At 48.5% G+C, this 27,365-nt stretch overlaps 1 protein-coding gene across 3 annotated transcripts; it reads right to left on the bottom strand.

Annotated features, from left to right (window-relative positions):
* On the bottom strand, positions 1-25,575 carry Nadk (NAD kinase). 3 transcript variants are annotated; one of them, XM_075947180.1, is made up of 11 exons: positions 25,401-25,575; positions 13,818-14,020; positions 11,659-11,742; positions 6,549-6,678; positions 5,407-5,515; positions 5,197-5,282; positions 3,887-3,989; positions 3,236-3,375; positions 2,846-3,103; positions 2,208-2,290; positions 1-1,617 (listed from the first exon to the last, which is right to left on the bottom strand). In XM_075947180.1, exons 2-11 carry the CDS (start codon positions 13,988-13,990, stop codon positions 1,458-1,460), a joined length of 1,326 nt encoding a protein of 441 aa, XP_075803295.1. In that variant the 5' UTR covers positions 13,991-14,020; positions 25,401-25,575; the 3' UTR covers positions 1-1,457. The 3 variants fall into 3 exon arrangements, with proteins under 3 accessions (XP_075803295.1, XP_075803296.1, XP_075803297.1); XM_075947181.1 differs by lacking the exon at positions 2,208-2,290; XM_075947182.1 differs by lacking the exons at positions 11,659-11,742; positions 13,818-14,020; positions 25,401-25,575 and adding an exon at positions 7,561-7,700.
* Positions 25,576-27,365: the final 1,790 nt, after the last annotated feature.

Below are 27,365 nucleotides of genomic sequence, written 5' to 3'. Positions count from 1 at the left end.
TTTTTTTAAACAAGTTTATTTATTGAAAGAATCTGAAAATAGTAATAAGGCCTTCATTAACAATTAACAAATTTTAAGATATTAATATGAAACATTAAGAATTTACGTGAAAACTCCATGTGTTCTAGATCAGTCTGATAGCAGCTGCTTCTAGACTTGTCAACACTTGCTATTTAGATGCTATTTAGACCCATGCAGACCCTGCTCTCCTCTGGACCACACAGAGGCCTGCTGTGCTTACTGTAACAGATGAACAGCACAGATCTTGGGGACAAGCAACCGCAACTTAACAGCACTGATACCAGACCACTCAGGGATCCAGAGGTGCTGAGGTCAACAAGGGCCTGGAGGTCCTGATTTTAACAGCGTGGTCAGCACTAGAGTAATTGGCGAACCCTTCTGAGCAGCACAGGACAGAAGCCTGAAAGCCAGGCGAAGAATGGGCAGTTCTCCCTTCCTCCTCCCGCCAGAAGAGGGGAAGATGACCTAACTGCAGCACCTTGGCTGACCAGTGACTCCACAAACGCTCTAGGGTCTGTGTGGCGTCCACATGTGTTACTTGTGTTACATACATGTGCTGCACAGAGGGCTATACGTGGCTGCTGCTCAGATGCAAACCTAAGACTCTTGTGGAAGGAGGGCAGGCCCACAGCCTGATGCCAATAGTGAGTTGGTCTCAAACCCCTTGTGGCCACTGTGTAAGGGAAGAGTGGAAGCACGGAGCCCTGTCCCGGACACAATGTAAACACTGGACAACAGGCAGTCCCCTCTAAATCTTCACAAAGTGTGTACAAGAAAATATGTACATAATCACTTCAGAAAGTTTAAAATAATCTCTAAAAAGTGTACACAGGATTTAAAATGTCTCGGGAGCTGCTGCCCTGCGATATGAGGAATGTGACGTTGCTGGATGGCTGTGCAAAGTGTGGCCTCTGCTCTGGGAGGAGTCAGAGGCCTTGGGCCAGACTCAAGAGGTACCTAGCCATCACATGCCTTGCCAACCCATAGCAAAGCTGCCAGGTGACCCCAAAAGTTGCAGGGGAAAGGTGCAGTCCCTGGGGAAAAGCACTGCAGCTAAAGGAAGATTTCTGGCTGAGACATTTATTTCAATATCAAAGGGAAGATCAATTCATTCTGACCCCCTCAGAATTTCAACAGACTGATTATGGGAATTCCTGACCTGGGATCTCAGGGGGTCCATGGGAAAGATGTAGGACACCCAGCCCAGTTCTCATTTTGCTTCTTTAGAAATGAAAAAGAGGTTTAAAAACATTAAAAAGCTGATCTCTTCTTCAAAAGGCAGACCCAAGCTCTCCCAGCAAGGCAGGCAGGACACAGAGATCCTGGACAGCCATGTGGTTGGTCAAGGCCAGGTCGGCCAGAAGGCCAGCAGGAGAGCCAGAGAAGGAAGGCCCCCAAGGGCTTGAGGGCTCAGGTCAGAGGCTGGCAAGTGAGGCCTAGCTGTCCTCCTCGTCCTGGTCCTCATCCTCTGGGAAGTGAGCTTGCTTCTTCCGAACATTCCAGTGCAGACACTGGGCAAGGCTCTCAAACCAGTCACTCACAGGGTCACACACACAGATAGAGGGCAGCGGGTAGCAGGAGGTGGTGATGCTGATGCTTTGAAGGAAAGAGAAATACGTCTGTGTAAGCTGGGTGCCTTTTCAAGTAACAAACTACTCTCCCTAGGTCAAGGCCCTCTCCCAGGGTCTCACTTTGTCCAAATGGAAGCAGCCACCCTGGATCCTGAGAGGATCAGACAGAGACTCTGTCCCTGTTTTCACCAGGTCTCTGGCTCCCAGGGGTCTAGGCAACTTCTCCTGAGGTGAGGCAGGGTGGGGACTTTAGAATGACCAGGCCAATACATAAGCAGCTCTGCTGGTCCGTCCTAGAGTCTGTGACTGCTGTTGGCAGCACACCCACACATCCAGGAAGAGGAGGAGCTAGCCTGAGTCAGTGCACCGCTATCTGAGGCTATGGACCTCTCATCTGCAGGTGCTGCAGGTCACAGGCAGTGCAACAGCCTTGCCAGAGGTGACTCTCCCTAGATCTAGGCTCAGACCAGTCCAGTCTCTGTGTATAACAAGAACCAAGGGGCATGGCCTTGCTACAAGCCTACTACACCTACACGTGGCCATGCTTTGTAACAGGGACCAATACCACACGACAGAAAACAAGGTCAGCCCACGCCCAGCACTGCAGCCCCACACCTGTCTCCATGGCGTATTTCCTGCCTCTTCCGTCCATCAAACGACACCCATGCAGTGTTCCTGGCCTCTGGTGACAGCATAATCTAAGGGGTGGAACAGGAACAAAAGTGGGCTCTAGGTATGCAGGGTGCGTCCCAGCCCACTCGGGGTCCTCCGGAGTTCCTATATGGAACAACTTCAGCCTCACGTCGGTGCTCTAAGACTGGCAGCTACCTCCTAGACATGGTCATTAGAACTCACGCTAGTGACAAACTAGCCTGAGTGGCCTGTGATGAGGTGATCGAAAAATGAGGCTGGGCTGGACACTCAGAGGTCAGCCAGAGACCAGGTCAAAGGTTCTGTGGAGTACACCAATCAGGGGTCTTTCATCACAGAGACACTTTCGTCATTCACTCCCAATGGGGCCCATCCCTACTACTTGCAACTGAGAGCCCTGCATGGAGGGCTGGCCAGCTCTCTGTGCCACCAGAGACCATGGACAGTTGCAAAGCTAGCTGAGAGGCAGGGCTCCCATCTGAAGATACTGGGAGTGGCATTGTCTTTTGGAGGTGGCAGGTGCTGAGGGAGTGACAATTGCTTTTTGCTGGCTCAGGGTCAAGATTCACAGACCAGAGGAGATACAGGGAGATTGCTCTGACCTTCAGCTCAACCCCTGCTGGGACCACGATGGGCCGGAATGACAGCGAGTGGGGGCAGATGGGCGTAACCATGATGGCCGGCACATTGGGGTGGACCATGGAAGCCCCGGCTGCAGCTGCATATGCTGTGCTGCCCGTCGGGGTGGACACGATCACGCCATCGCCCTGCACAGTGGTGATGAGGTGTCCGTCCAGGTAGACATCTACGTTCGACAGGTATGAGGAGGGGCCTCTGTCGATCACCACTTCATTCAAGACCTGGAAGAGATGGCAAGGCCATGGCACTACCATAAGCACTTACGGTGCACCCCAAGTTTCTTATCCTAGTGTCAGGGATCCCAGCCCGAGTGCACCCCACCCTGATCCCTTGCTGGGGACGTCTCCACAGACCTGGTACTGCATGGCCTGCTTTCCGCCCTCTGGGTCCAGGCCGTTCTCACTGAGGCCATTATGGATGGCTCTCTTCTTGTCTCTGGGCTCTTTCACCACCCTGACCTTCAGCCGGCTCCTCAGGATGACCGCGGCATTCCCTGGGGTCAGCAGGATCCAGCTCAGGGAGGCTGGGACCCTTCACCTTTCTGTTCTACGCCAGTGACCTCAGTGCATTCCACCAAAGCCACCCTGAGCAGCCATGTGCTGCCAGATTTCCCACTTTAGTAAGGAGTGTTTGAAATATCTGAAATTTAGAAATCTCTAAATCTTGAAACTACATCATTAAATAACAAATATGAAAAAAACAAAACAAAAAAAACCAAGGGGGCTGGAGACACGGCTCAGTGGTTAAGAGCACTGGTTGCTTTTAAAGAAGACCCAGTTTCAATTCCCAGCTCTCTCATGGTGGATCACAACCATCTGTAACTCCAGTCCCAGAGGATCCCACACCTCCATGGGCACAAGGCATACATGTGGTACATAGACATACTTGCAGGCAAAATACTTATACACATAAAATTAAAAAATAAAAACAGCAGCAACAAAAACATAACCAAGGAGGAGGTAAACCCTGAGCTGTTTTGAGAGATCCAGAACATTCCAACTTACCCTCTATCACCTGATTCACTTGGGATTGGAAGTTCTCAAAGTTGAACGGGGTCAGAAAGCCCAGGGAGCCAAGGTGGAAGGCCATAACAGGAGGCACACTGCCCTGTGGGTGAGGAGACCAGGTGGCATTGCTGGGCTACCCAGGAAACACCAAACTGCCAATAGCTGTGGACCCTGGGGATGGGTAGGCATGAGCAAGGCAAGAGGTAGAAGAGCCAGAACAGGGCAGGATGGTGCTATCTCCCCAAGAAGTGAGAACAAGGTGGGAAGGGCCAAAAAGAAACAAAAGTAACAAGCCCAGACCAGCTCACTGGTCACATAGGAAAGATGTGGCCAGCACCAGATACAAGATGTGGCTACAGAAATACAAAGGCTAGAGGTAGGCAGATTTGGCAGAGACCTGGTGGATGGGAGAAGAAAAATGGAGATTGTTTAGGCCCCATCTGAATACAAACAGGGTTGAGCAAAAACCCCGTTCAAGTACAAGTTGTCTGCAGTCTGTGGCCAGAAACTTCTGCAGCAAAGCACAGATGACAACTTGCTGGGAGAACCCCAGTCCCCACTCCCACCCCCAGCTCGATGGGCTCTGCCCTGGCAGCCCACTAGGGTACCGAATGCCTACTCTTCTAGCACACCGTGGGCCAGCTCCTACCTTGCTGAGGGTGAGACCAGAGAAGTTCCAATGTCTCCTTGCTGCCCTTACCAGCCTGGGACTTTGGCTTCCAGACTAGTTCCTCAGTGCCAGGTTTCTCCCAGAGGGTCTGGTCTGTGGCCACGTGGTCCCCCTTCAGGGAGTCTCCCCACACTACTGCTCTCCCCCTCCTTGGCCAGCCCAGCACTGTCAGAGCATGTCCATTCATCTCTAGTCACCCCAGGAGACTAGTTACCTGCAAACTTGCTTTACTGCCAATAATTGGGCTGAAAAAAAAAAACTTCTACCTCCTTAGAGCAGTGGTTTTCAACCTTCCTAATGCTGCAACCCTTTAATACAATTCCTTATATTGTGGTGACCCCAAACATAAAATTATTTTTGTTGATACTTTATAACTGTAATTTTGCTACTGTTATAAATCTTACTGTAAATATCTGTGTGTTTTTTGATGGTCATAGGTAACCCCTGTGAAAGAGTTGTTTGACCCCAAAGGGGTTGTGAGCCACAGGTGAGAACCACTGCCTTAAGTAAGAACACTAAGAAGCTTGTGGCTTCTAGTATGAAGCTGTGTGATAAAGAGTAAGGGGACTCACATTCTGAAAACACCTCCTCACATTGTACCCAAACAATGCATCAGTACCCTGAAACATAGCCTTACCTGGAAAAGAGAGGAGGCATAGAGCAGGGTACCATCTCCTCCGAGGCAGATGATGAAGTCTATCTGGTTGGAAATGTCGTCATAATCTAGAGAGCAGACACAAATCTTGGGAACTGTTGTCATACACAGCCCAGTGCCCAAGCATGCAGATGCCAACAAAGGCAGAATGCTCATGGCTTCTGCCAACTGAGAGAGGTCGAGAGAGCACACCTTCACGGAAAGTGCAGAACTTCTTCTTCACTGGTCCAAAGCTTTCATCACTCACTATAGCAGGGTCTTCCAGTACTTTCTTTTCCACATACACGATCATGTTGTTCTCCTGGAAGTAAAGTATACACGGGAGCCCCCACACAGCCCTCAGTAGCCCAGCCCAGGTCATGCTGGCTTTTCCACATTGGGTCGGGGGGGGGGGAGCTGTTTCCTTAGCTAGCAAGTCATTTCCAGCCTGCTCACTTCGTTGCTATGTAGCCAGAAACTCTGACTCATGACATCATCGAAGCTTCTTCCCAAATAGGTACTTTCTAACCTAGTGGCTCAGGAACCAGACAGCTATGCCACGAATTGGATGTGTTGAGGGTGTCCCCCAAGTCATTTACTGAAAAGCAACATGATTTTGAGGTGTTGGGGTGATTAGGAGTGAGCCCATCATGGTAGAGCCACACCACTACATTCTGACATTCTGATGGTTTCACAGGAAGGGGAAAGGGTAGAAGATGTGTACACACACAACAGGAACACACCGCCTCCTTCCATATGCTGTCCTATCCCTTTGGGCTCTGCAAGGAAGATGGCGAGCATCAACTGTGGCCCTGGACTTTGCTTCTCCAGAATCACAAGCTAAAACTCACCCAGACTGGGAGCTGTATTGCAGGCAACACGAAAGGGACTCAGGTGAGGGTTAACTGCTGCAGCATGACTTAGGAGGGTTGAGGTCAGGAGAGCTAGCATTGCTAGTATCTTAGAAGTGGGGTAGCCAAGAGGTGGTGGTGCACAGGCCTTTAATCCCAGAACGTGAGACAGAGGGGGGGGGAATCTCTGTGAGTTCAAGGCCAATCTGGTTTACAAAGTGAGTTGTAGTAAGGTCAAGGCTACACAGAGAATTCCAGTGTTGGAAAACAACAACACCAAACAAAAAACAAAAAAAAGGAACTGGGGTAATGCCATGGGGCAAGTTGACAAGGTATAACGAGGCTCTCAGGAGATGCAGCTCCTCCACCCTGAGTTTCCCAGCGTCCAGCACTGTGGGCTAGTAAGAACTTTTAAGAATGCTTCAGACAGCTAAGGAAGAGACAACCCTGGACAAGTCTCCTCCCCGACTCACCCCGAGCACAGCCCTAACCTGCTGGCCTTACCTCCATGAGGTACATGCAGAGCTCTTTGAAGGGCTGCAGTAGGCTGGCGTCTCGGATCTTTTTGATGACAAGCACACTCTTGGGAGACTTGTTCCATGTCAACCGCTGGCTTGCAGGGTCCTGGATGTGCCTTTAGGGAGAGAAGAGAGCTCATACCAGCAGTCATCTTTTCCTTGAGGGAAGAAGCAGGCAATTTGGAAAAATAAAAATAAGTACACCAAGAACTAGTTAAAATGCACTGCCAACTTGTGTGCACAGAATCAGCACCAGACCCCTCCAGGGTCGGCCGCCAGCCATCCTGCAGCCTGGAGCCAGAGCAACCATCCTTGAAGACCCCTTGCCCAGCTACTGTCCACATGGCTTTGCTTAAATCCCCTTGGGCACCCTGCTGGCCAACTGTACCTGTAATCACCGTCATGGGCCAAATCACACATGCTGTGTTCATTTCCTTCTGACACTCCCCAGTGGGAACAGGGGCAGCAAGAAGAGCAGAGGGAAAAGCCTAAGCTGTCTGTCAGTCCAGTGAGAACACCAGCTCCTCTGTCCTGGGGTCTACTGTGGATGGTTTCCAGTCCCAGGACCCTTAGCGTGTGTGTTTCCTTCTATGTGCATGGACGGCCTATGGCCTACTACCTCTCGATGCCATAAACTTGGCTGGCTCTTAATTATTAACTTATTTCTCTATTCATTTATCTATTGAGACAAGTTCTTACTATGTAGCCTTGACTTGCTTGGAACTCATTATATAAGATCAGGCTGGCCTTGAAATCATAGAGATCTACCTGCCTTTGCCTCCAGAATGCTGGAAATAAAGGCACAACCTGGTACCATGCTTGGCCTGGTAATCTTACTTCTGAAACACCATTTTCCCTATCCAACACAATTTCTCCCAATTAAAAAAGGCTCCATATATGGCAGCCTATGAAAACCCACTACCAACTTTTGAAATTATAACACAAACTACTAAAGACAGGTCAGAAAATGACCATGGAACCCTGGTCACAGCACTCACCTGTTTCTGGCATTTCTGGGAGGGGAGGGGCCGCTCATAGCCACCTCTCTCTCACCATCTGCCTGTAGCGCTCACGACTCCTGAGGCGGTCTCCACCTTCCAGGAGACAGCAGGATGTCCCCAGCATTTCAGTGCTACAAGCAGACACACACAGAGCCCTGCCTGGCTACCATGCTCCTACTTGTGTGTTACACTGTAAGTCTAATTTTTGTATCTTCAAAACTGAAAGCCAAATGTAAAAGCCTTGTCACAGGTCCTACAGAAGTGTTCTCTAAACTGAGAAAATCAAATAAATAAAATGTAGACTTCCTTCTGAATATATGACCATTTTGCTTAACCATCTACTTTAAAAATGAACAAAACAGGAGGTTAACTTTAAGAGCAAAGAGGGCCAGCCTGAACTCCCTGCTCTTAGGGGAGGACCAGGACCACCTGCCTAGCAGGCCTCTGGCAGGCCACAGAGTCCTGACTGCTTAGGGAACTGGGAGCTTGGAAATGGCAGGGCCCGCCTACAGGGAGGAGTTCTCAGGCTGGCTGCAGGTGAAAGGGCTACAGGTGAAAGGCAACCACTTCCTGAATTCTGGGCTCCAGAGAATTTGAGTGATCACAACCCTCTGCCCCACCAGAGCTCCAAGTCCCCACCTACACCCTGCCCTGCCCATGTGTGTGTCATGGCTGCCCCAGGTAGGCTCAGCCCACAACTTTCAGCCCAAAAGCTCAGAAGGGTTCAGCATGCACCACCAGGATTAGTATATACAAGTCAAGATGCCAAGCCCTCCCTGTGACCACAAACCAGTTCCTCAACTTCCTATTGGGTCACCTGAAGGGGAATGCTGGCCATTCTAGGCAGCCTGAACTTCAGGTGCCATGTGGAGCCGACAGGCCATGGCCTGTCAGAACCAGCTCTGGATGAGCTGCCGCAGCAGCCAGGGATGCATGACCACTGTGCCCAACTAACAGCGGCTGAGAGTCTCACCCACCCACAGGAAAACACGGCCTCTGAAAAGTCCTCAGGATGAGCTCTAGGCTATCTTGGGAATATCTGGGAAACATATGAAGTCCTCATTCTTACAACACAGGTACTACTGCCCTACATTTACACGTGGAACGTTACAGAGACACAAGTGACAGAACTATGTACCCCAGAGCCCAGCAAACAACTGGAGGCAGGTGAGTGCCTGTTCTAAAACCCACCCTTGAACTTAGCTTGGAGGCCACTCTGTGTCTTGGTCTAAGTAACTGATAATCTAAGTAAAACCGGCTGTGAGGGGCTGGAGAGATAGCTCAGCAGTTAATGTTCCCCGGCTGTGCTGGCATACACCTTGAATTCTAGCACTTGGGAGGCAGAAACAGTTGAAACTGAGTTTGAGGCCAGACTGTTCTCTAGAGGAAGTCTCAGGACAGTGAATGGCACACACTGCTCCTGCAGAGGACTTGTATTTGGTTCCCAGAACCAACATCTATTATATATTACATATATTATATATTACAACTGCCTGTAACTCTAGTTCCAAGGGTTCCAAAATCCTCTTCGGGCCTCCACAGGAAGCTGCATACATAGGATGAAGCAGACACATTCACAGGCACACACACACATATATAACATAAGGTGAAGCAGACACACTCAGGCACATATATATAAATTATACGAAAAACTAGCTGTTGGAAAGGCTTAAGTAAGGGGCGAGTGTCAGGCTGTGCAGGAAGTAGCTGAAAGCAGCTGGTACTGGGCAAACGCAAGAGACTAGGAGGGCACTGGGAGGTGGTGGGCAGGCACGAGGGGCCAGGAGCAAGGGGGCAGAGGGCAGGGAGCGTGCCCAGAGCTCTAGGTGGTAGGGAGCTTGGGTGGCCACATGTGGGATAGACAGTGAGGTCACAGTAGACGTTAGGAGACTGTGGTGTTGGTGTGATTATAATTGCTGGATGTACGGATAGGGAGTATACAACATGTCAGCATCCCTTCCTTCCCGTGACATATATTTAGCAGTAGCAATAACTCGTAATTCTGCTCTGTGAACACACGGGCACTGGAAATTTTTGTCTCAAAAGCACTAATACTAGCATCCCTCCAGAACAGCATCAGTACTAAGTTACACTAACCCTGCAGTTCCTTGGACGGCCTGGAGGTGGCAGAACAGGCAACAGCGCTGTCATCTGAAAGGAAGCTTAGACCAGAGGTTCTCAGCCTGAAGGTCTGAACTTCTTTGGGGGTTGCATATTCTTGGGGGCCAGATATTCTGCATATCAGTTATTTACATTACGATTCATAAGAGTAGCAAAAATACAGTTATGAAGTAGCAATGAAATGATTTTATGACTGGAGATCACCACAACATGAGGAAGGTTGAGAACACAGCACAGGCATGTGTGTTCTGAGGGGAAACCAGCCCCATTGTACATCACCTGCCTATGGAACAAGAACAAACGTGCAGCGTCTCCATTTCACACACTCAGGCTAATGTTTACCCAACAAGTCCCAGCACACCACCCAGACATGTGGCCCTTTCACACAATCCTTTGAAGGAAGATTCCAGATGTACAAATCACAAAGGTCTCTGAATGAGGAGCAGTGAGGGCCAAACAAAAACAAAAGTCATGAAATAAAATTCTAATTCTTCTTCCTATTATTATTATTATTATTATTATTTTGGAGACAGGGTTTCTCTGTATAGTCCTGGAACTCACTCACTAGATCAAGCTGGGCCTGAACTCACAGAGATCTGCCTGCATCTGTCTCCAGAGTGCTGTGATTACTGATTGATTGATCGATTGATTGTGTGTGTGTGTGTGTGTGTGTGTGTGTGTGTATCACAAAGAGTACAGAAGTAAGAAGACAATCTTTTCTCTTTCTACCATGTGAATTTTGGAGCTTGAACTCACGATGTCTGTCTTGACAACAGGTACCTTTACTCACAGAGGACATTCTAATCATTTGTTGTTGCTTGCTTTTTGTTTGTTTTTGTTTTTTGAAACAAGGTTTCTCTGTGGGACAGTCTGGTTGCTAGCTGTCCTGGAACTCACTCTGTAGACCAGGTTGGCCTTCAACTCACAGAGATCTGCCTGCCTTTGCCTCCAAGTGCTGGGATTAAAGGTGTGAGCAACTGCTGCCCGGAGCTTGCGTATTTTTTTGAGACAGGTTTCTCTGGGTAGCCCTGGCTGTCCTGAGATTTGCTCGGTAGACCAGGCTGATGTCAAACTCGAGATTCGCCTGCCTCTGCTAGGATTAAAGGCATGCACTACCACTACCTGGCTAACATTCTAAATTTTTAAAATACAAAGCAGTAGTATCAACCCATTTCAGGGATTTTTCTTTTTTCTGTACCTTGTGACAAAACACAACTAGACACTGTGCAGAATACAGTGACAACACACTCGCTCTTTGGGCTGACAGCAACGACGAGACACATAACTGCTGAGGTCAGACCCAGTGAGAGCTGTGAAGGGCGCTGGATGAGACGTAGCTCAGCGGCAGAGCGCATGCCTGGTACAGGTGAGGCCTGTGTTCCACCTGGAGCATGGCAAACCCACCCTTCAAACACATGCACCAACAAGGAGAGACAACTTTCCAGCAACTAAAATCAGGTCGAAAAAGAAAGAAAATTTACATTTCTAGTTGTGGAACAATGAAAGGAGAAACCCCTGTGTTAGAACGGATTCTCACAACTATCTCACACTGATCCCATGCAACCTGTGCAGGACAGGCACAGGAAGGAACCTGGCATCCATGGTTACAGTCCTCAGTTCCCCAACACTTTTCTCTTTCTCCCTGGTTTGTTTATTTGTTCTTGTTTTTCAGATGGGGTCTGACTCTGTGATTCAGGCTGGCATCTTACTAACAGCTCAGGCTGGCTTGGAACTGGAGATCCTTCTGTCTCAAACTGAGTGCCAGGTTACAGGTGTGTTGCCCTTTGCCTCTGGAAGCCATGGGAGAGAAATCACCAGCTGAGCTTCTCCACTTAGGCATCTCTGAATACAGAAAGTTTCTGAAAGACACCTGCTTGACTTTTGTTTTAAACAACTCAGAACCCCACACAGGGCAATCCCATGATAATCACCAGGACCCCCCCCCACACCCCCTGCCAAGTCTGGTTAACTTACATGATGGTCTGGGGGTTCTGTAGCACGCAGGCCTTTGGTCCAAATGTGGTCACTGGGCATGGCCCATGGAGAGAGCGGGTCCTCCTGTGGAGCACAGTGGGGGCTAATGTCAAAGTAGGAGGGGACAGGCAGCAAGACAGACATGGGCTGTGTCAGGCCCTGTCAAAGTCCAAGAAACCCAAATGACATTAGCTCCATCAGCCACAGCATTCACATGGCAGGCACAGAAGATCCTGCCCTGGTCCAGGATGCTATGTCAGAGCTCGCTGCTGCTCAGGTTCCCATGGCAGTAACGAGACATGGAAGCTGACCTGGACAAGCTCCTGTGGACACTGATCCCAAATCAAAGGCACAAGTCTAGTAAGGGACTGGCATGAGCCTCTCAGCAGGTCTGTGGGCTATAATCGGGAGTCAAAACCAGGCGCCACCCTCAATAATCTAGATGAACATTCTAGCAGAAGTATTTGCTCTAGAGCACATGTGTCTACAACATAGATACTAATTGAGCAACCAGCCTTCCCTCCTGAAAAGTGGCCCAGCCAGTTAAGCACGCAAACATGGGTTCACTGTGCCTGCCAGAGCCAAGGACAGCAGCAGTCAGGGCTCCCTCTGCTTCTGGGGGATCAGCACAAAGACAGAAACAGTATGGAGATTTCTCTTCTTGGGACACTGCACTCAGGTCTTGGGGTCTCACCAACCCTTCACAGCCCAAAGAGAACAACACTGAATAACAAGAGCCGTCTCCAAACTCGCTTTCCCCTTCAGCTGCCTCCAAATCCACAAAACCTTCCAGTCCTGATGACGCAGATAAAAGATTGCTCTGTTTCTGGGGGATGGGCCACGTCCAGGGTCATGGAGCCTGGCCAGACTAGACAGCTGACTCCTGGAGAGGAGTCGATTGGTTGCTGAAGACCTTTCTGGACTAAACAGGAGCTAAGGTTTTACATAAAGCCTTTCCCCTTTTATCCTCCTTTTTTTCAAGTACGGCCTCCCTCTATAGCCCAGGCTGGCCTTAAACTCATGATCTTCCTGCCTCAGCCTTTTAAGTGATAAGATTGCAAGTGTGAACCACCAAGCCTGGGTTATTTATATAAGCCTTTAAAAAGTTATGCAGAATATCACAAATATCAACTTTTATAGGAACTTAAAGGCTACCAGGCAGGAAATTTAGGGCTTGCAAAAGACAGGAGTCAGCACTAGCAGTCCATCCTTGAAGGACAGATTGCATGGGAAAACTTGTTTGTCCCCACACTGCCCGAGGGCATTAGCCACCAGCGACAGAAGCTGCCCTGACCTATGGTCACTTTCACAGGCTCAACATTCCTGGAATAAAAAAATGCTATGCCAAACCCCACACAAACCAGAAACTAAGGCAATTCTGCCCAAACCTGGCTGGGTACAAACACAGTGGAGAAGGAACAGGCAACACAGGGCACCGTGATCAGCTGTGCACCCAGAGCAAAGGTGCTGGCCACCTGGCCTCTGCTGGAGCCATCGCTCACAGGAAGAACTTTCTATATAGAAGCTGAAGCAGCTTCTTGTCCCTCCACTGCTACCGAGCAGGAGCTCTGAGAGATCATCTTTCTCACAGAAAAGACGCCATGACGTTAAAGTGGCTCCTCACTAGAAAGCCTGCTTGCACAGCTCACAGGTCTCTGGGAAGCTCTATAACACGGTTATTGTCACCATGAGTGAGAACACCTCCTGATGTCAGTGGAACCCCATGTTTGTCAGGTGATCTTCCTTCCCTTGAGGCTTTATGCCGCAGCAGAGGAAGGCAGCGCCCCACGACCTGCCCATGAGACCCGAGGGCCCTGGTCGCAGTGGCGCCCCTGCTCCAGCAGCACCTAAGTCTTTTACTGAGCATGACCAGGACTTCTCTCAGCTCACCCTCAAGTCAGCATGACTCTGGATGGGTGGTTCTGTGCTGAGGCAGAAAAGAAAACATAGTGCAGCCTATACTTGGCACATATTAGTTGGTAACAAGTGCCCAGCATAAATCTCCCTCTAAGGTCAACACTGCTTGGGCAGTGCCAAGCCCCACCCTATGGACAAAACTCACATTAAGCAATGCTGATTCACACTGACACAGGCCGTGTCCTGTCAGGATCTAACATGTCCCATCACAGCAAGAGAGGAGAGGGGACTCCTGGTCCTACCTGAATTCCTTGGTGCTGCCCAGGGCAGGCGAGGCTGATAGGCTTCGAGACTTGGCCCGGCCCCTGATAGGATGGTTGTAGCTCCAGGTCTCATCCCCATGACAAGCTGAGCAGTGGTAGGAGGCTGAGTCAGGGCTCAACTCCTTACTCACACTCATCTTCTCTTGTTCCATTTCCACAGTCGATGGAGAAAACACTGACGCCTTCATTGATAAAATAAAGAAAGTCAATGCACGTGAGCAGCATCCAAGGAAAGGTAGGCTGTGGTTATCTGAACCGCTGTGGTTACCTGCCAAGGCTCCCAGGGACCCTCAGGACATTCCCTGTGGAGGAGTGGGGGTGTGGGGGGGGAGGGAAGGGCTTGAGGCCCCTCCCTTCCCTGAAGGTATAAGCAGCAAACACTGCTGGGAAAAGACTCTACTGATACAGCTGAGTCACCCAGGCTCCTGTAAGTAACCTCAGTAAATTCACTGCTGGACTTGGGACCACTTTTCTATCTGGATGAACAGATAACAGACTCCCTAAGGAAAGTCACATGCAACAGCACAGAAGCTGCCAGGTTTCCATTTTCCAAAGTTCTTCAAAATATGCTACCTTTGCCCTAGAGTTAAGAACTCAGAACCCTTGGCATTTATCCTCAGTGCAAGACTGCATCCAGGGCCACACGTTCCAGCTAAGTGCTCTGGGACTACCGTGTGTCTTCAACCCTCACTGGTGTTTCTGAATCCATCTGAAGATAGCGGAGAGTGAGCACAAAATAACCAAGACAGTTGTAGGGTTTCCATCACAAGCTAGATAAAAGGGTCCCTGGAAGGGTGGACACAGCACCACATAGCAGCCCTTGTGGTGTGGATAGCAGCACAGAAACAGGTTTCAGTCCCTAAAAGCTGAAGAAAAGCAGGAATGCACTGGGCCGCACCCCTAAAAAGTCTAGGGTCAGTCCAGTGACAATCCTCAAAGGAAGCTTCACTTCCCAAATGTCATGAAGGTACACAGTTCTGATGCCATGGCTCAGGAAAATCAGGAAGACAGAGGAAGCAAAAAGGTCCCTCTCCTCCTGGAGTTTTTTTTTTTTTAAATATTTATTTATTTAGTATACAATGTTCTGTCTGTGTGTATGCCTGAAGGCCAGAAGAGGGCACCAGACCTCACTACAGATGGTTATGAGCCACCATGTGGTTGCTGGGAATTGAACTCAGGACCTTTGGAAGAGCAGGCAATGCTCTTAACCACTGAGCCATCTCTAGCCCCTCCTCCTGGAGTTTTGACACATTTTCCCAGCCTGCTTGGGGTCAAAGCCAGCATGGGATGCCACATGGGCAGGCAACATCCAGATGGTGAAACCGGGCAAACACGAAGTGTATTTACTCCCCTAGAACCAAACTGGGTTTTCTGAGGATGAGTGGTGGTGAACTAATAAAAGTGGAAACAGAATCAGAGGAGCTAGCCTGCTGCTGGTGTCGGCGCACGCCTTGCCTTTAATCCCAGCACTTGGGAGGCAGTGGCAATCAGATCTCTGTGAGTCCAGGCCAGCCTGGGCTACAGTTAGACTCCTGTCTCTAAAACAATGCAACAGGGAAGGCTAGGCATGGGAACGAGAGCCCATGAAGCCAGGAGGCGGAGGCAGGAGGATGTCTGAGTCTGAGGTCAGCCTGATCTACAGAGAGACTTCCAGGCCAGCCAAGGGCTGCAAAACAGAGACAACAAAGAAAACCAGCAGAGACAAAGCAGAGCTCTGTGAAGATCCCAGTGCAGACAGGGCTACATTTTATCTGCCTCAGACACAAACTAAACACAAAGAAGAGTGGAGCAGTGTCTGGCGAGAAAGCATAATAAACTAGTTTTGGTAAGTGACTGAAAGAACTGGGCCTTGTTTGTTTTCTGGGGTGGATTTATTGGGCTTGCATATCCATACCCTGTTCCCAGCCCATTGCTGAGGGAGGTCATGGTAAAAACCTGTAGAAACCATGAAGAAAATGTGCTAACTGACTTGCTCCAGTGCTCAGCAGCTTCCTTATGTAACACCTAGGAGCACCCAGGGCATGGCCCCACCCACAATGGCTGATGATCATTTGAGACAAGGCTGTGTCAGGTTGATATTAACTAGGATACACCGATAACATGGAGGGGGGAGTACTTTTGAGATAGGCCTCATGTAGGCTGACCTCATATATCACTATAGTCCCCCCGAACCCGAGACAGGGTTCCTCTGTAGCTTTGGAGCCTGTCCTGGAACTAGCTTTTTTTTTTTTTTTTTTTTTTTTAGTTTTTCGAGACAGGGTTTCTCTGTGGCTTTGGAACTAGCTTTGTAGACCAGGCTGGCCTTGAACTCACAGAGATCCACCTGCCTCTGCCTCCTGAGTGCTAGGATTAAAGGTGTGCACTACCACTGCCCGGCAATTTTATTTACTTTTTATGTAAGTAAGGGTTTTTCGAGAGTTTCTCTGTGTAGCCCTGGCTGTCCCAGAACTCTGCCAACAGCCTCTGCAGTGCTAGGATTACAGGCATGAGTCACCAAGGCCAGGCTCAGATTTTTAATTTTTTTTGTATTTTTTTAAAATATTTATTTATTTATTAAGTATACAATATTCTGTCTGCACATATGCCTGCAGGCGAGAAGAGGGGACCAGATCTCATTACAGATGGTTGTGAGCCACCATGTGGTTGCTGGGAATTGAACTCAGGACCTTCGGAAGAGCAGGAACCGCTGAGCCATCTTGCCAGCCCCTTTAATTTTTTTTAATTAGGTGAATATGCTGCGTGTTTGCGTGGTAAATGCACATCCATGTGGTACATGTGCAGGTGCCTAGAGAAGCCAGGAGTTGGATCCCCTAGAGCTGTAGTTACAGGTGATTATAAGCTGCCTGATATGGATGCTGGGAACCAAATTCTGGTCCTCTACAAGAGCAGTATTTGCTCTTAACTGCTGAGGCATTTCTTGATACAGGAGATTATAAAGAACCTTCAGAGAGCCTGGCATAGTGTTACATGGCAGAAATCCCAGCACTAAGGAACTAAGGCAGAATAGGAGAATCATGAGTTCAAGATCATGATTTACATAGGAGACTATAAAAACAAAACAAAAAAAAAACCTCAACCTCTAGAAAGGACTGTGATGAAGGGGACAGTAGCCACAGTGCCATGATTTTAGACACTGTGGTCAATGACAAGCCATACCTACTGCCCTGCCTCAGGAAGCCTGCAATGGGGCAAAACACAAAACAACAACATAAACATCACAGCTTCGTGCTTAGAACACTGATATAAAAATGTCACGGATAACATCTGCTACAAGCACGCACTCAACATAACCCATCCTTAAAAAGTGAACCCCTGTACAGCAAATACAGAACAGAATATTTGGTGTCAAAAACCAAATATTGCCATCAAAAAAGAGAAGTATCAGGCCTGGTGACAAACACCTTTAATAGAGCTGTCAGGAGGCAGAGGTAGGAGGACCTCTGAGTTTAAGGCCAGTTTAGTCTACATAGAAAAACCCTGTCAAAAGAAAAAAAGGAAGGAAGGAGGGAAGGGAAGGAAGGAGAAAGGAAGACAGTGTAGACCACAGATGAAGTAGTGTGTGATCTAAATGCTTCTCTTTTGCACTAGCAATACTGGAGACTAAACCCAGGACCTCACTCATGCTAGGCAAATGCTCTACCACTGAGCTGGTACCCCAAGTTGTTTTACTTTGAGACACAGTCTCTCTGTTACCCACACAGGCCTTGAACTTGTGATCCTCCTTCCTCAGCCTCCAAAGTAGCTGGGATAACAGCTGCACCATCAGGTCCAGCACCTTGCTTGAAGTTATCTCGAAGCCTTAACTACCCTGTGACTGTATCTTGAGAAGGGCCTCTGAAGAAGTGAGTCATGGGGCGGGGCCCTAAAGTCCATCAGTGCCTCCCCCACCACCACAGGGTTTCTCTCTGTACAGTTCTCACTTTGAGTTTGAGCCCTGACTGTTCTACAGAGAGAGTTGCTGGACAGCAAAGGCTACACAGAAAAACATGGTCATAAAACAAAACAAAAAAGAAACCTATAACAGTGGCGCAGGCCTTTAATCTCAGCACTGGGGGCAGAGGGAGGCAGATCTCTGTGAGTTCGAGGCCAGCCTGGTCTACAAGAGCTAGTTCCAGGACAGGCTCCAAAGCTACAGAGAAACCCTGTCTCAAAAAAACAAAAACAAACTTAAATGCCATATTCTATAGATCTCTGAAGTTTTTGAAGACCACCTGTCTATCTAAAATATTTGTTTGACCTTGAAAACATACCTAACATGACTACAAGTTTGATTGTAATAGGTGACTAATTTCTAACTTACATTTATTTATTATCCTAAAAAAGTTTGCAATAATAACTCTCAAGAACTAGAAATTACATTGTATTGTTAAATGAGCTGCATAGGTACAATACCGTAAACAACAGCAGGAACATATGTACATGATGTTCTACAAAATAACCTTAAATTTGTACCAATAGACAAAAATATCTAAAAGTAGGAATATACACAGCATAACAAGAATAACCTCAAAAATGTATCAATATACAAAAATCCACACCTACCAATGTAAAATATTTAAGACTAGTAGTTACTGTTTTGGTTTAAAAGTAGGTTCAAAAATTGCCGGACAGTGGTGGTGCACGCCTTTAATCCCAGCACTTGGTAGGCAGATCTCTGTGAGTTTGAGGCCAGCCTGGTCTACAAGAGCGAGTTCTAGGACAGGCTCTAAAACTACAGCAAAACCCTGTCTCGAAAAACAAAACAAAAAAAGTAGATTCAAAAATCTACCCTTTCATCCTATATCCCTGTTTTCAAAAAAAGTCCCTGCATCTAATCTCCTTCTCGTATGCGTTACGTTGGGGAACCTCAAAACCTCTATGGTCAACTAGTGGCTGGCCCTGTCCTGACTCCAAACAAGCTTTATTTGTCAGAATACAATCAAAATATCACATAAGATCCTTCAAGTAGTGTTAAACAGGTGGATAGCCAGTCAAAAAGACCAAAAACTGAAAACATCTTTTAAAAAAGATTTATCTTGTATATATTTATTAAATATATATTTACTATATATGTGTTTATATATATTTATTATGTATATCGTATTCTGCTGCATGTATGCCTGCAGGCCAGAAGAGGGCACCAGATCTCATTACAGATGACTGTGCGCCACCATGTGGTTTCTGGAAACTGAACTCAGGACCTCTGAAAAGCAGCCAATGCTCTTAACCTCAGCCATCTCTCCAGCCCCTGGACTATCTCCTCTAATCACATACAAACATGAACTCAAAAGAGATGACAGATGTGTACAATCAAACCATTAGAGATGCTAGAGAAAAAAAATCATTACGGCCTTTAAAATCTTTTACTTTGTTTTTAAGAATTAAACCTAGGGCCTTACATTTGCTATGGAGTACTCTGTCACTGAGCTGTTCTCCCAACTTGTGCGTGTGTATACACACACACATAAATATACACACATACATATATACACACACATATGAATGTATGTATATTCTTTCATTTATTTATTTATTTATTTATTTATTTATTTATTTATTTATTTATTTATTTATTTATTTATTTTTTGAGACAGGGTCTCTTTGTAGCCCTGGCTGTCCTGGAACTCACTCTTGTAGTCCAGGCTGTTCCTGAACTCTGAGATCACCTGGCCTGCATCTGGCTTCCAAATGCTGGGATTAAAAGTGTGCACCACCAGACCGGCCTTTTTATAACAAACCAGAACAAAACACAACTGGGTCTCATCCTGTGATCCAGGCGTCTTTGACCATGTAATCCTCTGGTCCTCCTGCCCATCTCCCCAGTAACTAGGATTACGGAACTATGTTGCCACATCCATTTTACTTTTTCTAAGGTAGTGTTAAAGAAATGAAAATGTGTGTATAGGAGAGATGGCTCAGAGGTTAAGAGCATTGCCTGCTCTTCCTGAGGTCCTGAGTTCAATTCCCAGCAACCACATGGTAGCTCACAACCATCTGTAATGAGGTCCAGTGCCCTCTTCTGGCCTTCAGGCATACACACAGACAGAATATTGTATACCTAATAAATAAATAAATATTTAAAAGAAAATATGTGTATATACTAACAGACATAGCCTCACTATATAGTTTATCCTCTCTCCTTGGGTTCAGTCCACTCCTGGACTCCCACACTATGAAAGGAGAAAAGCAACTCCTTCGACCTCCACAGACAGGCTGTGCACACCTGAACCCACCCCTGCTCACAAAAACCATGTAAACAAACATAATTTTAAAAATTAGAAAAGTTGCTCCCTGGTGGAGACCACGGGTTTATGTTGGCCAAGGCCTGTGGGGTTTCTGTGCCCTGTGCTGGCCTTCCTCGCAGTGCCCTATCAGGTCACTACTGGGCAGAGTGGGCGGTTTGTCACAAAAGACTGTGCAGGGGTAAGTGTCTACATGGGATGCGCTGGGCAGTGGCACAGATCCGCTGATGGAGCCTGGGTCCCCCTGCCTGCTCTGCTCTAGTGTTTAAGCCCAAATTCACCCCATCAGCACGGAGCTGAAGACCAGGTGGGGGAAGACAGCATCATAACAGGTGCCACAGGCATCTCTGAAGTTAGGGCTGCAAAGACCCAACAGTGATTCTGAGCACATCACTAACAGAATATGGCTAGGCTAAGGCACAGCCTTTTCCTGGTCATGAGCATAGACAGATTCTGGTACATTTTGCACCTGGCCTTTGTCCAAGCAGCTGGACAATATGGACTGTTGGGTCTTCCAGGCCCTAGCTTTGAGTTTCCTGGAGACAGAGCTAGACAGAACATGCAGAACACAGGAGACAAGACCATTCTGTCATGCAAACACTTTCAGCGGTTGGACTGCGGTACCATTTCATGGGGAGGAGACTACGACCCCAGACTGAGGCCAGAAGGAACGTGCAGACGAAGAATTATCAAGAGAACATTGTAACACCCTATTCTGTGTCCACTGGAGTTGGACTGCTAGTTTCTCAAGGCAAAGAGAAAGTGACCACTGCCTGGGCTCTCAGGTTCCTATTCCCTGTTGGAGCCTTTAAAAAAAATTATTAATTTTTATGTATATGGTATATGGGTATTTTGCCTGCTTGTATGTATGTACCATGTGTGTGCAATTCCCGTAGAGACCAGAAGAGTATTGGATTCTGTGGAACTGCAGCTTACAGGTGTTAGCCACCATGTTAACAGAAGCCAAGGGAAACAAACCTATTTCCTCTCTAAGAGCAACAAGTGCTAGTAACCACTAGTCATTTGTCCCGTGTCTTTTTAAAAACTACACTTGTAAGGTGTGGCGCACACCTTCAATTCCAGCACTAGGAGGAAGAGGCAGGTGGTTCTCTGTGAGTTCATGGACAACCTGGTCTACATAGTAAGTTGCAGATAGTAAAACACTGTTTAAAAATAATAATAATAATTTAAAAAATGAGGCCAGGTGGTGGTGGAGCACACCTTTAATCCCAGCACCCTGAAGGCAGAGGCAAGCAGATCTCTTTTCTGGTCTACAAAGTGAATTCGAGAACAGCCAGAGCAGTTACACAAAGAAACCCTGTCTTGAAAAAACAAAGTAAACCGGGCGATGGTGGCGCACGCCTTTAATTCCAGCACTTGGGAGGCAGAGGCAGGCGGATCTCTGTGAGTTCGAGACCAGCCTGGGCTACAAGAGCTAGTTCCAGGACAGGCTCCAAAGCTACAGAGAAACCCTGTCTCGAAAAACCAAAAACCAAAAAAAAAAAAAAAAAAAAAAAGAAACCCCCCCCCCCAAAAAAAGAAAGAAAGAAAAAACAAAGAAAGTAAATAAAGAGCCAGGCAATGGTGGCCACACTTTTAATCCCAGTACAGTCAGGGCTACACACAGAAACTGTGCCTCAAAAAACTAAACCAAACAAATCAAGCAAGCAAGCAAGCAAGCCAGGCCCAGTGTACAAGTGTACACAGTGAGTTCCATGACAGTCACAGCGATAGAGAGAACTTGTCTTAAAATACAAAATAAATAATTTTAAAAAGAAAGAGAAAGCTCACACGCTGTGGTCTCTATGAAAGTCTGCTTTCTCCATTTATATTGAGGTCCCTGGGACTGAACTCAGGTTATCCGGATTGAACCATCACTCCTTTTCCGCTGCACCCTTTGGTCCTCAACTTCTCTCTAGGTGACTCTCTTCCAAGCAAGGTCTAGAAAGTGAAGTGACAGCTACTTCTAGGCAAGGTCAGCAGATGCTGAGGCAGCTGGGTCAGGGTTAGGTTAAACCTATTGGAATTGTTTTGTCTCATTATGTAGCCCTAACAGGCCTAGGAAAAGCACTGGATCACCACAATGGAGTATTCCTAAAGAACCTAAGAAAGTAGCAAGAAAGACATCAAGATGTCAATAAATACACGTACAGCGGTCAGGAATACACACGCCAGTCAGCAGGAGAACATAAGACATTTAAAGCCAGATCTGCTGGTGCACACCTGTTATCCACCCAGGCCTCGGCACACAGGTGGGAAAACTGCAAGCTAGGCCACAAGAGTCAGACGCAAAAGGAAAGAAAAGGAAAATTAGTGAGAGTAATAAGGAAATGTTTAACTTCTTCATTAATATCAAGTTCCATGCTTTTTTTTTTTCCGGGACAAGCTTTCTCTATGTAACAGCCCTAGCTGTCCTGGAACTAGCTCTGTAGACCAGGTTGGCCTTGAACTCACAGAGATCCACTTGCCTCTGCCTCCAGAGTGCTAGAATTAAAGGCATGCAGCACCCCCCCCCCCCAAACCCTCCCAAGTTTCATGCTTATTATTCACTTGTTTTTGAGACAAGATGTTGCTATATCGACCAGGTTGACATCACTACTGTGAGTCACATTGTCCAGGTCTTAGTATTTATCTAATATCTACCTCATTTCTACAAATAAACGATAGCCAGGCTAGCAGAGAGGTGGGAGAAGTGTGCTGTTTCTGGAAAGTTCTGAAAAATGGGATCAGAGACCCCATCTGGTGGTGGAACGGTGAGGCTCCACCAACACAGGGCAGACAAGAAGATGGGTCTAGGAGGCTGAGTGGTCAGGTGGTACCACCCCTCTCTACTGCAGAGTGGATGGCACTGGCATATGTTGGTACCACCTCTGTCTTAACCCAAACATCGTTTTTATGAATTTTCTAGTTCTCATGTGGTAGCCCCAGGAGCATGGCAACCATGGGTCAGGACATAGGCAAAATGATAAGCAACCATCACAAACAAGGAACACGTTTCCAGGGCTGAAAAGTGAAATCTTCAGGAGGGCTGGAGCCATGTGCTAAGTGCTAACAGAGCTAAGAAAGAGGAGCCTGAGGCCACAGCCTGTCCTCTTGTCCTCCCAAGGCTCCTTCTGGCAGTGTTGAGCTTTCTGCACAGACTTTCTCTTGCTGCTCTACCAGGAAATAGGCATATCTGAGGTAATAAAGATGCAGATGAATCCACTCCCTTATAATAAGTCACTTGCAGGGCTGGAGAGATGCCTTAGCAGTTAAGGCACTTGCTGCTCTTCCAAAGAACTTGAATTCTCTTCCCAGAACCCACCTAGAGCAGCTCCCAGGGATCTGACCCCTGCTCCTGCCTCCCAGGCACCTGCACTCAAGTGCACATAACCACATACATGCATACACATGAAAAGAGAAGAAAACTTCAAACAGTAAGACCACCTGAGGCCTGGAAATGTAGCTCAGTTGGAAGATTGCTTGCCTCACACACACAAAGCCCTGGGCTTGATCCCAACATCACATTAAAACAAGAAAAACCCCAACTGGATACAGTTGGCATATGCCTACAGTGCCAGCATGCAGAGGTACACACAGAAGGACAAGAAGTCCAGTCATCCTTGGCTACACAGGGAGTTAGAACCCAGCTTGGAATACATGACGTTATGTCTAAAAACAAATTAAGGATCAGAGACAGCTCAGCAGGCAAAGGCACGTACTGCCAAGACCGATGTCTGGAGTTTGATCCATGGAACCCACAGGTGGAAGGAGAAAACCAACTCTTCAAAGTTGCTTCACACATGAGCAGTAGCACGTTCACGTCCATATAAATTTTTAAAAAAAGTAAAGGAAAGTCACTTGTGTCTCTCCATCCTCCAAGTGAAGCCTAGAGTACTGAACTATTAACTTAATCTAAACACTGCTGTTATCTGTTAGTCACTTCTACCCAAAAGGAGGGGTACGTGGAACAGCATCTCTTATGTGTAAGGATCTGGACTGGATCTGTGTGGCATCTCAAACAAGACAAAATGAACAAACAGCACCCCTGCCAATTGTTTTATTACATAAATCCACAAAGGAGAAAAGGCAGAAACAATTTGAGATGCCACCTCCAAATGGTGCTACCTGGTCGGGCAGTATATTGTCACCGATGGCTGTCCAGAACACAAGAAGGGGTTGCGTAAGTCTCAGTGAAGTGATGGCTGAGGAAAAGCATGCTACAAGGAATTCCAAGGGACAGGAGGTCACTAAAGGCTGAGGAGGGCAATGTTGGGAGGGAAACTGAGGTTCTTGAAGTGTGTCATTCAGCAAGATGCTTAAATTACTAAGGCAAGGATGCCACCATCAGGCCTGCAAAAACCAACTGTGATCCATGAAGTAAATGAACATAGTTTAGAAAAACATTCGTCTCAAGAGTCAAGCCAAATGCATAAGTTTTGAACTGAAATAGAGATTGTTAGCAAACAAGAAAAGAAAAATAATTTCCTATTCAAAATCATTTTTTTTTTTTTTTGGTTTTTCGAGACAGGGTTTCTCTGTGGCTTTGGAGCCTGTCCTGGAACTAGCTCTTGTAGACCAGGCTGGTCTCGAACTCACAGAGATCCGCCTGCCTCTGCCTCCCGAGTGCTGGGATTAAAGGCGTGCGCCACCACCGCCCGGCCCTATTCAAAATCAAAGCGAGGAGAAAGCTCTTTGCTTGAGAGGAGAGCTGGTAAGAGGCTGGGTTTTGACCAAGGAAAAACAGACCCTGGGACTGCGATGGGCACGCCCTAGTACCACAATTAAGAAAGCGGCCAGAGCACAAGTCTGTGAACGTGACATCTGAGTCATGAGAGGCACTCGCCTCTAGGAATTCAGGACTTTGGAATTTTCTGGCAAGTACTGGACAGCAAGTTTAAAATGTGTTTCTGGAGAATTCCACACCCCGATTGTTGTTACGAAACGCCTAACTTCCTACTTTGCACAAGTTTTGGCTTCTGAAGTTTTGTATGCCAAGCCCTCTCCTCCTTGCTAAGGTCCCAGAAAGACCAGGGGAGCTGAGTGGACCGCGGTACAGCGCGCTCAAGTAGCCAGGGCCAGGAACAGAACGGAGGCCTCCCTAGCTGCTACCGGGACCCGAACCTCTGACTCGTCCCATGGATTCATCCCCTGGCCGGATCCTCAGATCTGCCCCACAGGCTCGTCCCCGAGACCACGCGTCATCCTGGCCGCAGCCCACATTCGGACGCAGGGAGGCGCGTCAGTGCCACCAGCGTCCGGCCTCGGGCAGGTGGGCAGGGCCGGCGCTGTGACCCGGCCTTCACGGGCCTCCAGCGGCGAGTGACGCCGGGCAGAGGGTGACCCAAGGTCCCGCACTCACCGTCGGCTGCCGCGCACCCGCGTGGACGTCTACATGCTGGGCCGAGCCAGCGGTCCCTGCCGCCCTACTGCTACCTGGCCCTCGGTGACCCAGCCGCCCGCCAACCCATGGCCGCTAGGTCCGGAGTCCGGCACCACCAAGCAGCACTGCGCCGCGGCTGGCAGTGCGCAAGCGCGAGCCACACGCATGCGCTGCAGAGCACGTGGGGAGGTCCGCGCAGCCGCAACTAGAGAGACGGGCGGCCAAACCGCACACGCCCCTGGTAGGCCCCGGACCAGGGCTGCAGAAGAGCGACCTGCAAAGGGAGGGGCGAGGCCAAGAGGAGGCGGGGCCAATGGGAAGGGGGCGGGACCGAGGCAAGGGGGCGGGACGGGGTGGAGGCGGGGCCGAGAGGAGGCAGGACCAGGGTGGAGGCGGGGCCTAGGGGAAGGGGACACGTCGGTCGGGGAAGAGACGGGGCCAAGAGAGGGGCGGGGCCGAAGGGAAGGGGCATGACCGGGGAGATGGCGGGGCCGAGGGGATGGGGGCAGGACCGGGGAGGAGATGGGGCAAAGGCAGAGAAGGGGTGGGGCGAAGAAGCCGAGGCAGGGCATAACGGCACGAGGGGCGGAAGCGTGACAGTACGGGGGTAGGGGCCGAAGGGAGGAATTGGGGCGTTGTGGTCGGACAGGAGGCGGGGCAGATGGGGGGGGGGTGAAGGAAGGTCGGAAAAGGGTGGAAAGCGGAGGCAGAGCGGCAGAGTGGGCGGGGACTGAGTGGTGAAGGCGGAGCAGAAGGGGAAGGTGGGGCAGAGAGAGGAAGCAAAATAGGGAAGCAGAACAGAGGCCGGGGGCGGAAAGAAGCTGCTTGGGCCTTTTGGCAGTCTCAGCAGCCACACAGAGACAACACCAGATTCCTTTCCGCTGTTTGCCTGCTTTTTGCCTCCTTGCCTTGTGGTCTGATCTTTATCCCTGACCTATGGCCCGCTCTGATTTCTGCAGGCGAGGTTCCAGGACCTGTGGGTCAACGCATGGACTGTCCAACAGCTTCCTGCCCCTCCTTCCTCCCGTTGTTCTGAATGACCAGGGCATGGACCTGAAAGTATTCAGAATCAGAACTCAGGGGCACCTGCGCTCACGTGGGCCTGAGGCACTTCACGTGGCCTTTCACATTTAGTAGAGTGTCCAGGATTTGGGCCTGTAGTTTTAAGAACCTGACAGCAGACTGGGTGTTGTGGTTCACTACTTTAATACCAGCGTCTCTAGGAATCAGGCCAGCCAGGGGTACCATAGTGAGACCCTGTCTTGGAAAAAAAAAAAAATTCTGACAGTTGAGAGGTGACTGTAAACAGTGTGCCTCATCCACAGTTTCAAGAGGGAACTAGAGCTTTGTAACTGATCCAGAGGTATGCTAAGTTGGCAGACACCCAGTTCACACATCAGCGGTGTGACTACTCCATTTGGCAGGACTTGGCACCCTTGGCTTTGCCCTTCCTGTACAGCCCAATGTCCAGGCTTCCCCACAGCCCCCATACCTGCTGAAGTCAGGATGTTCTCTGGTGGGGACTCCTGAGGTTCACCTCCTCTTCTTCCAAAAAACAACAGATCCATGCACAGTGGAGATACAAAATAGGGGTAGGAAGATGACAGGGGTTTTCTTAAGTTTTGTAACTTCCTCATGTGTTTTGTAAGCCTAACTCCTTCCCCATAGTGAACATCAGCCACACCCAAAGAAGGCTTGAACTGTTTTTGGACGTTACTGCATTGTACTGTAATACTTGATTGGTATCTAGCGGTACATTCCAGGTACAAGGCTAGCCTTGGAGAGACTTCCAGAGCGGGAGAAGTGTCTTCTGCGAAGGCCTCTAGCTTCCCCTTTTCAGAGGGAGGAACAAAGCTGACATTATGTCATTTCTTAGTGGGCCCCACCGAACTCTGAGGACTCAGGAACCTCCAGCTCAACCCCACCTCTGGGCTGACACTGAGT

The sequence above is a fragment of the Microtus pennsylvanicus genome, chromosome 13, assembly GCF_037038515.1.
Source record: "Microtus pennsylvanicus isolate mMicPen1 chromosome 13, mMicPen1.hap1, whole genome shotgun sequence".
NCBI lineage: Eukaryota > Metazoa > Chordata > Mammalia > Rodentia > Cricetidae > Microtus > Microtus pennsylvanicus.
Note: the sequence above shows the minus strand (reverse complement) of the source record. Positions and strands in the feature narration are given on the sequence as shown.

Coding starts and splice junctions, on each gene's coding strand:
- Nadk (XM_075947180.1), bottom strand. CDS start 13,990: ATGGAACAAGAGAAGATGAGTGTGAGTAAGGAGTTGAGCCCTGACTCA. Junction 3,990..5,196: donor ATGCCTCCTCTCTTTTCCAG/GTAAGGCTATGT, acceptor CCTCACCCACAG/GGCAGTGTGCCTCCTGTTAT. Junction 3,376..3,886: donor AGTGAATCAGGTGATAGAGG/GTAAGTTGGAAT, acceptor TGCTGACCCCAG/GGAATGCCGCGGTCATCCTG.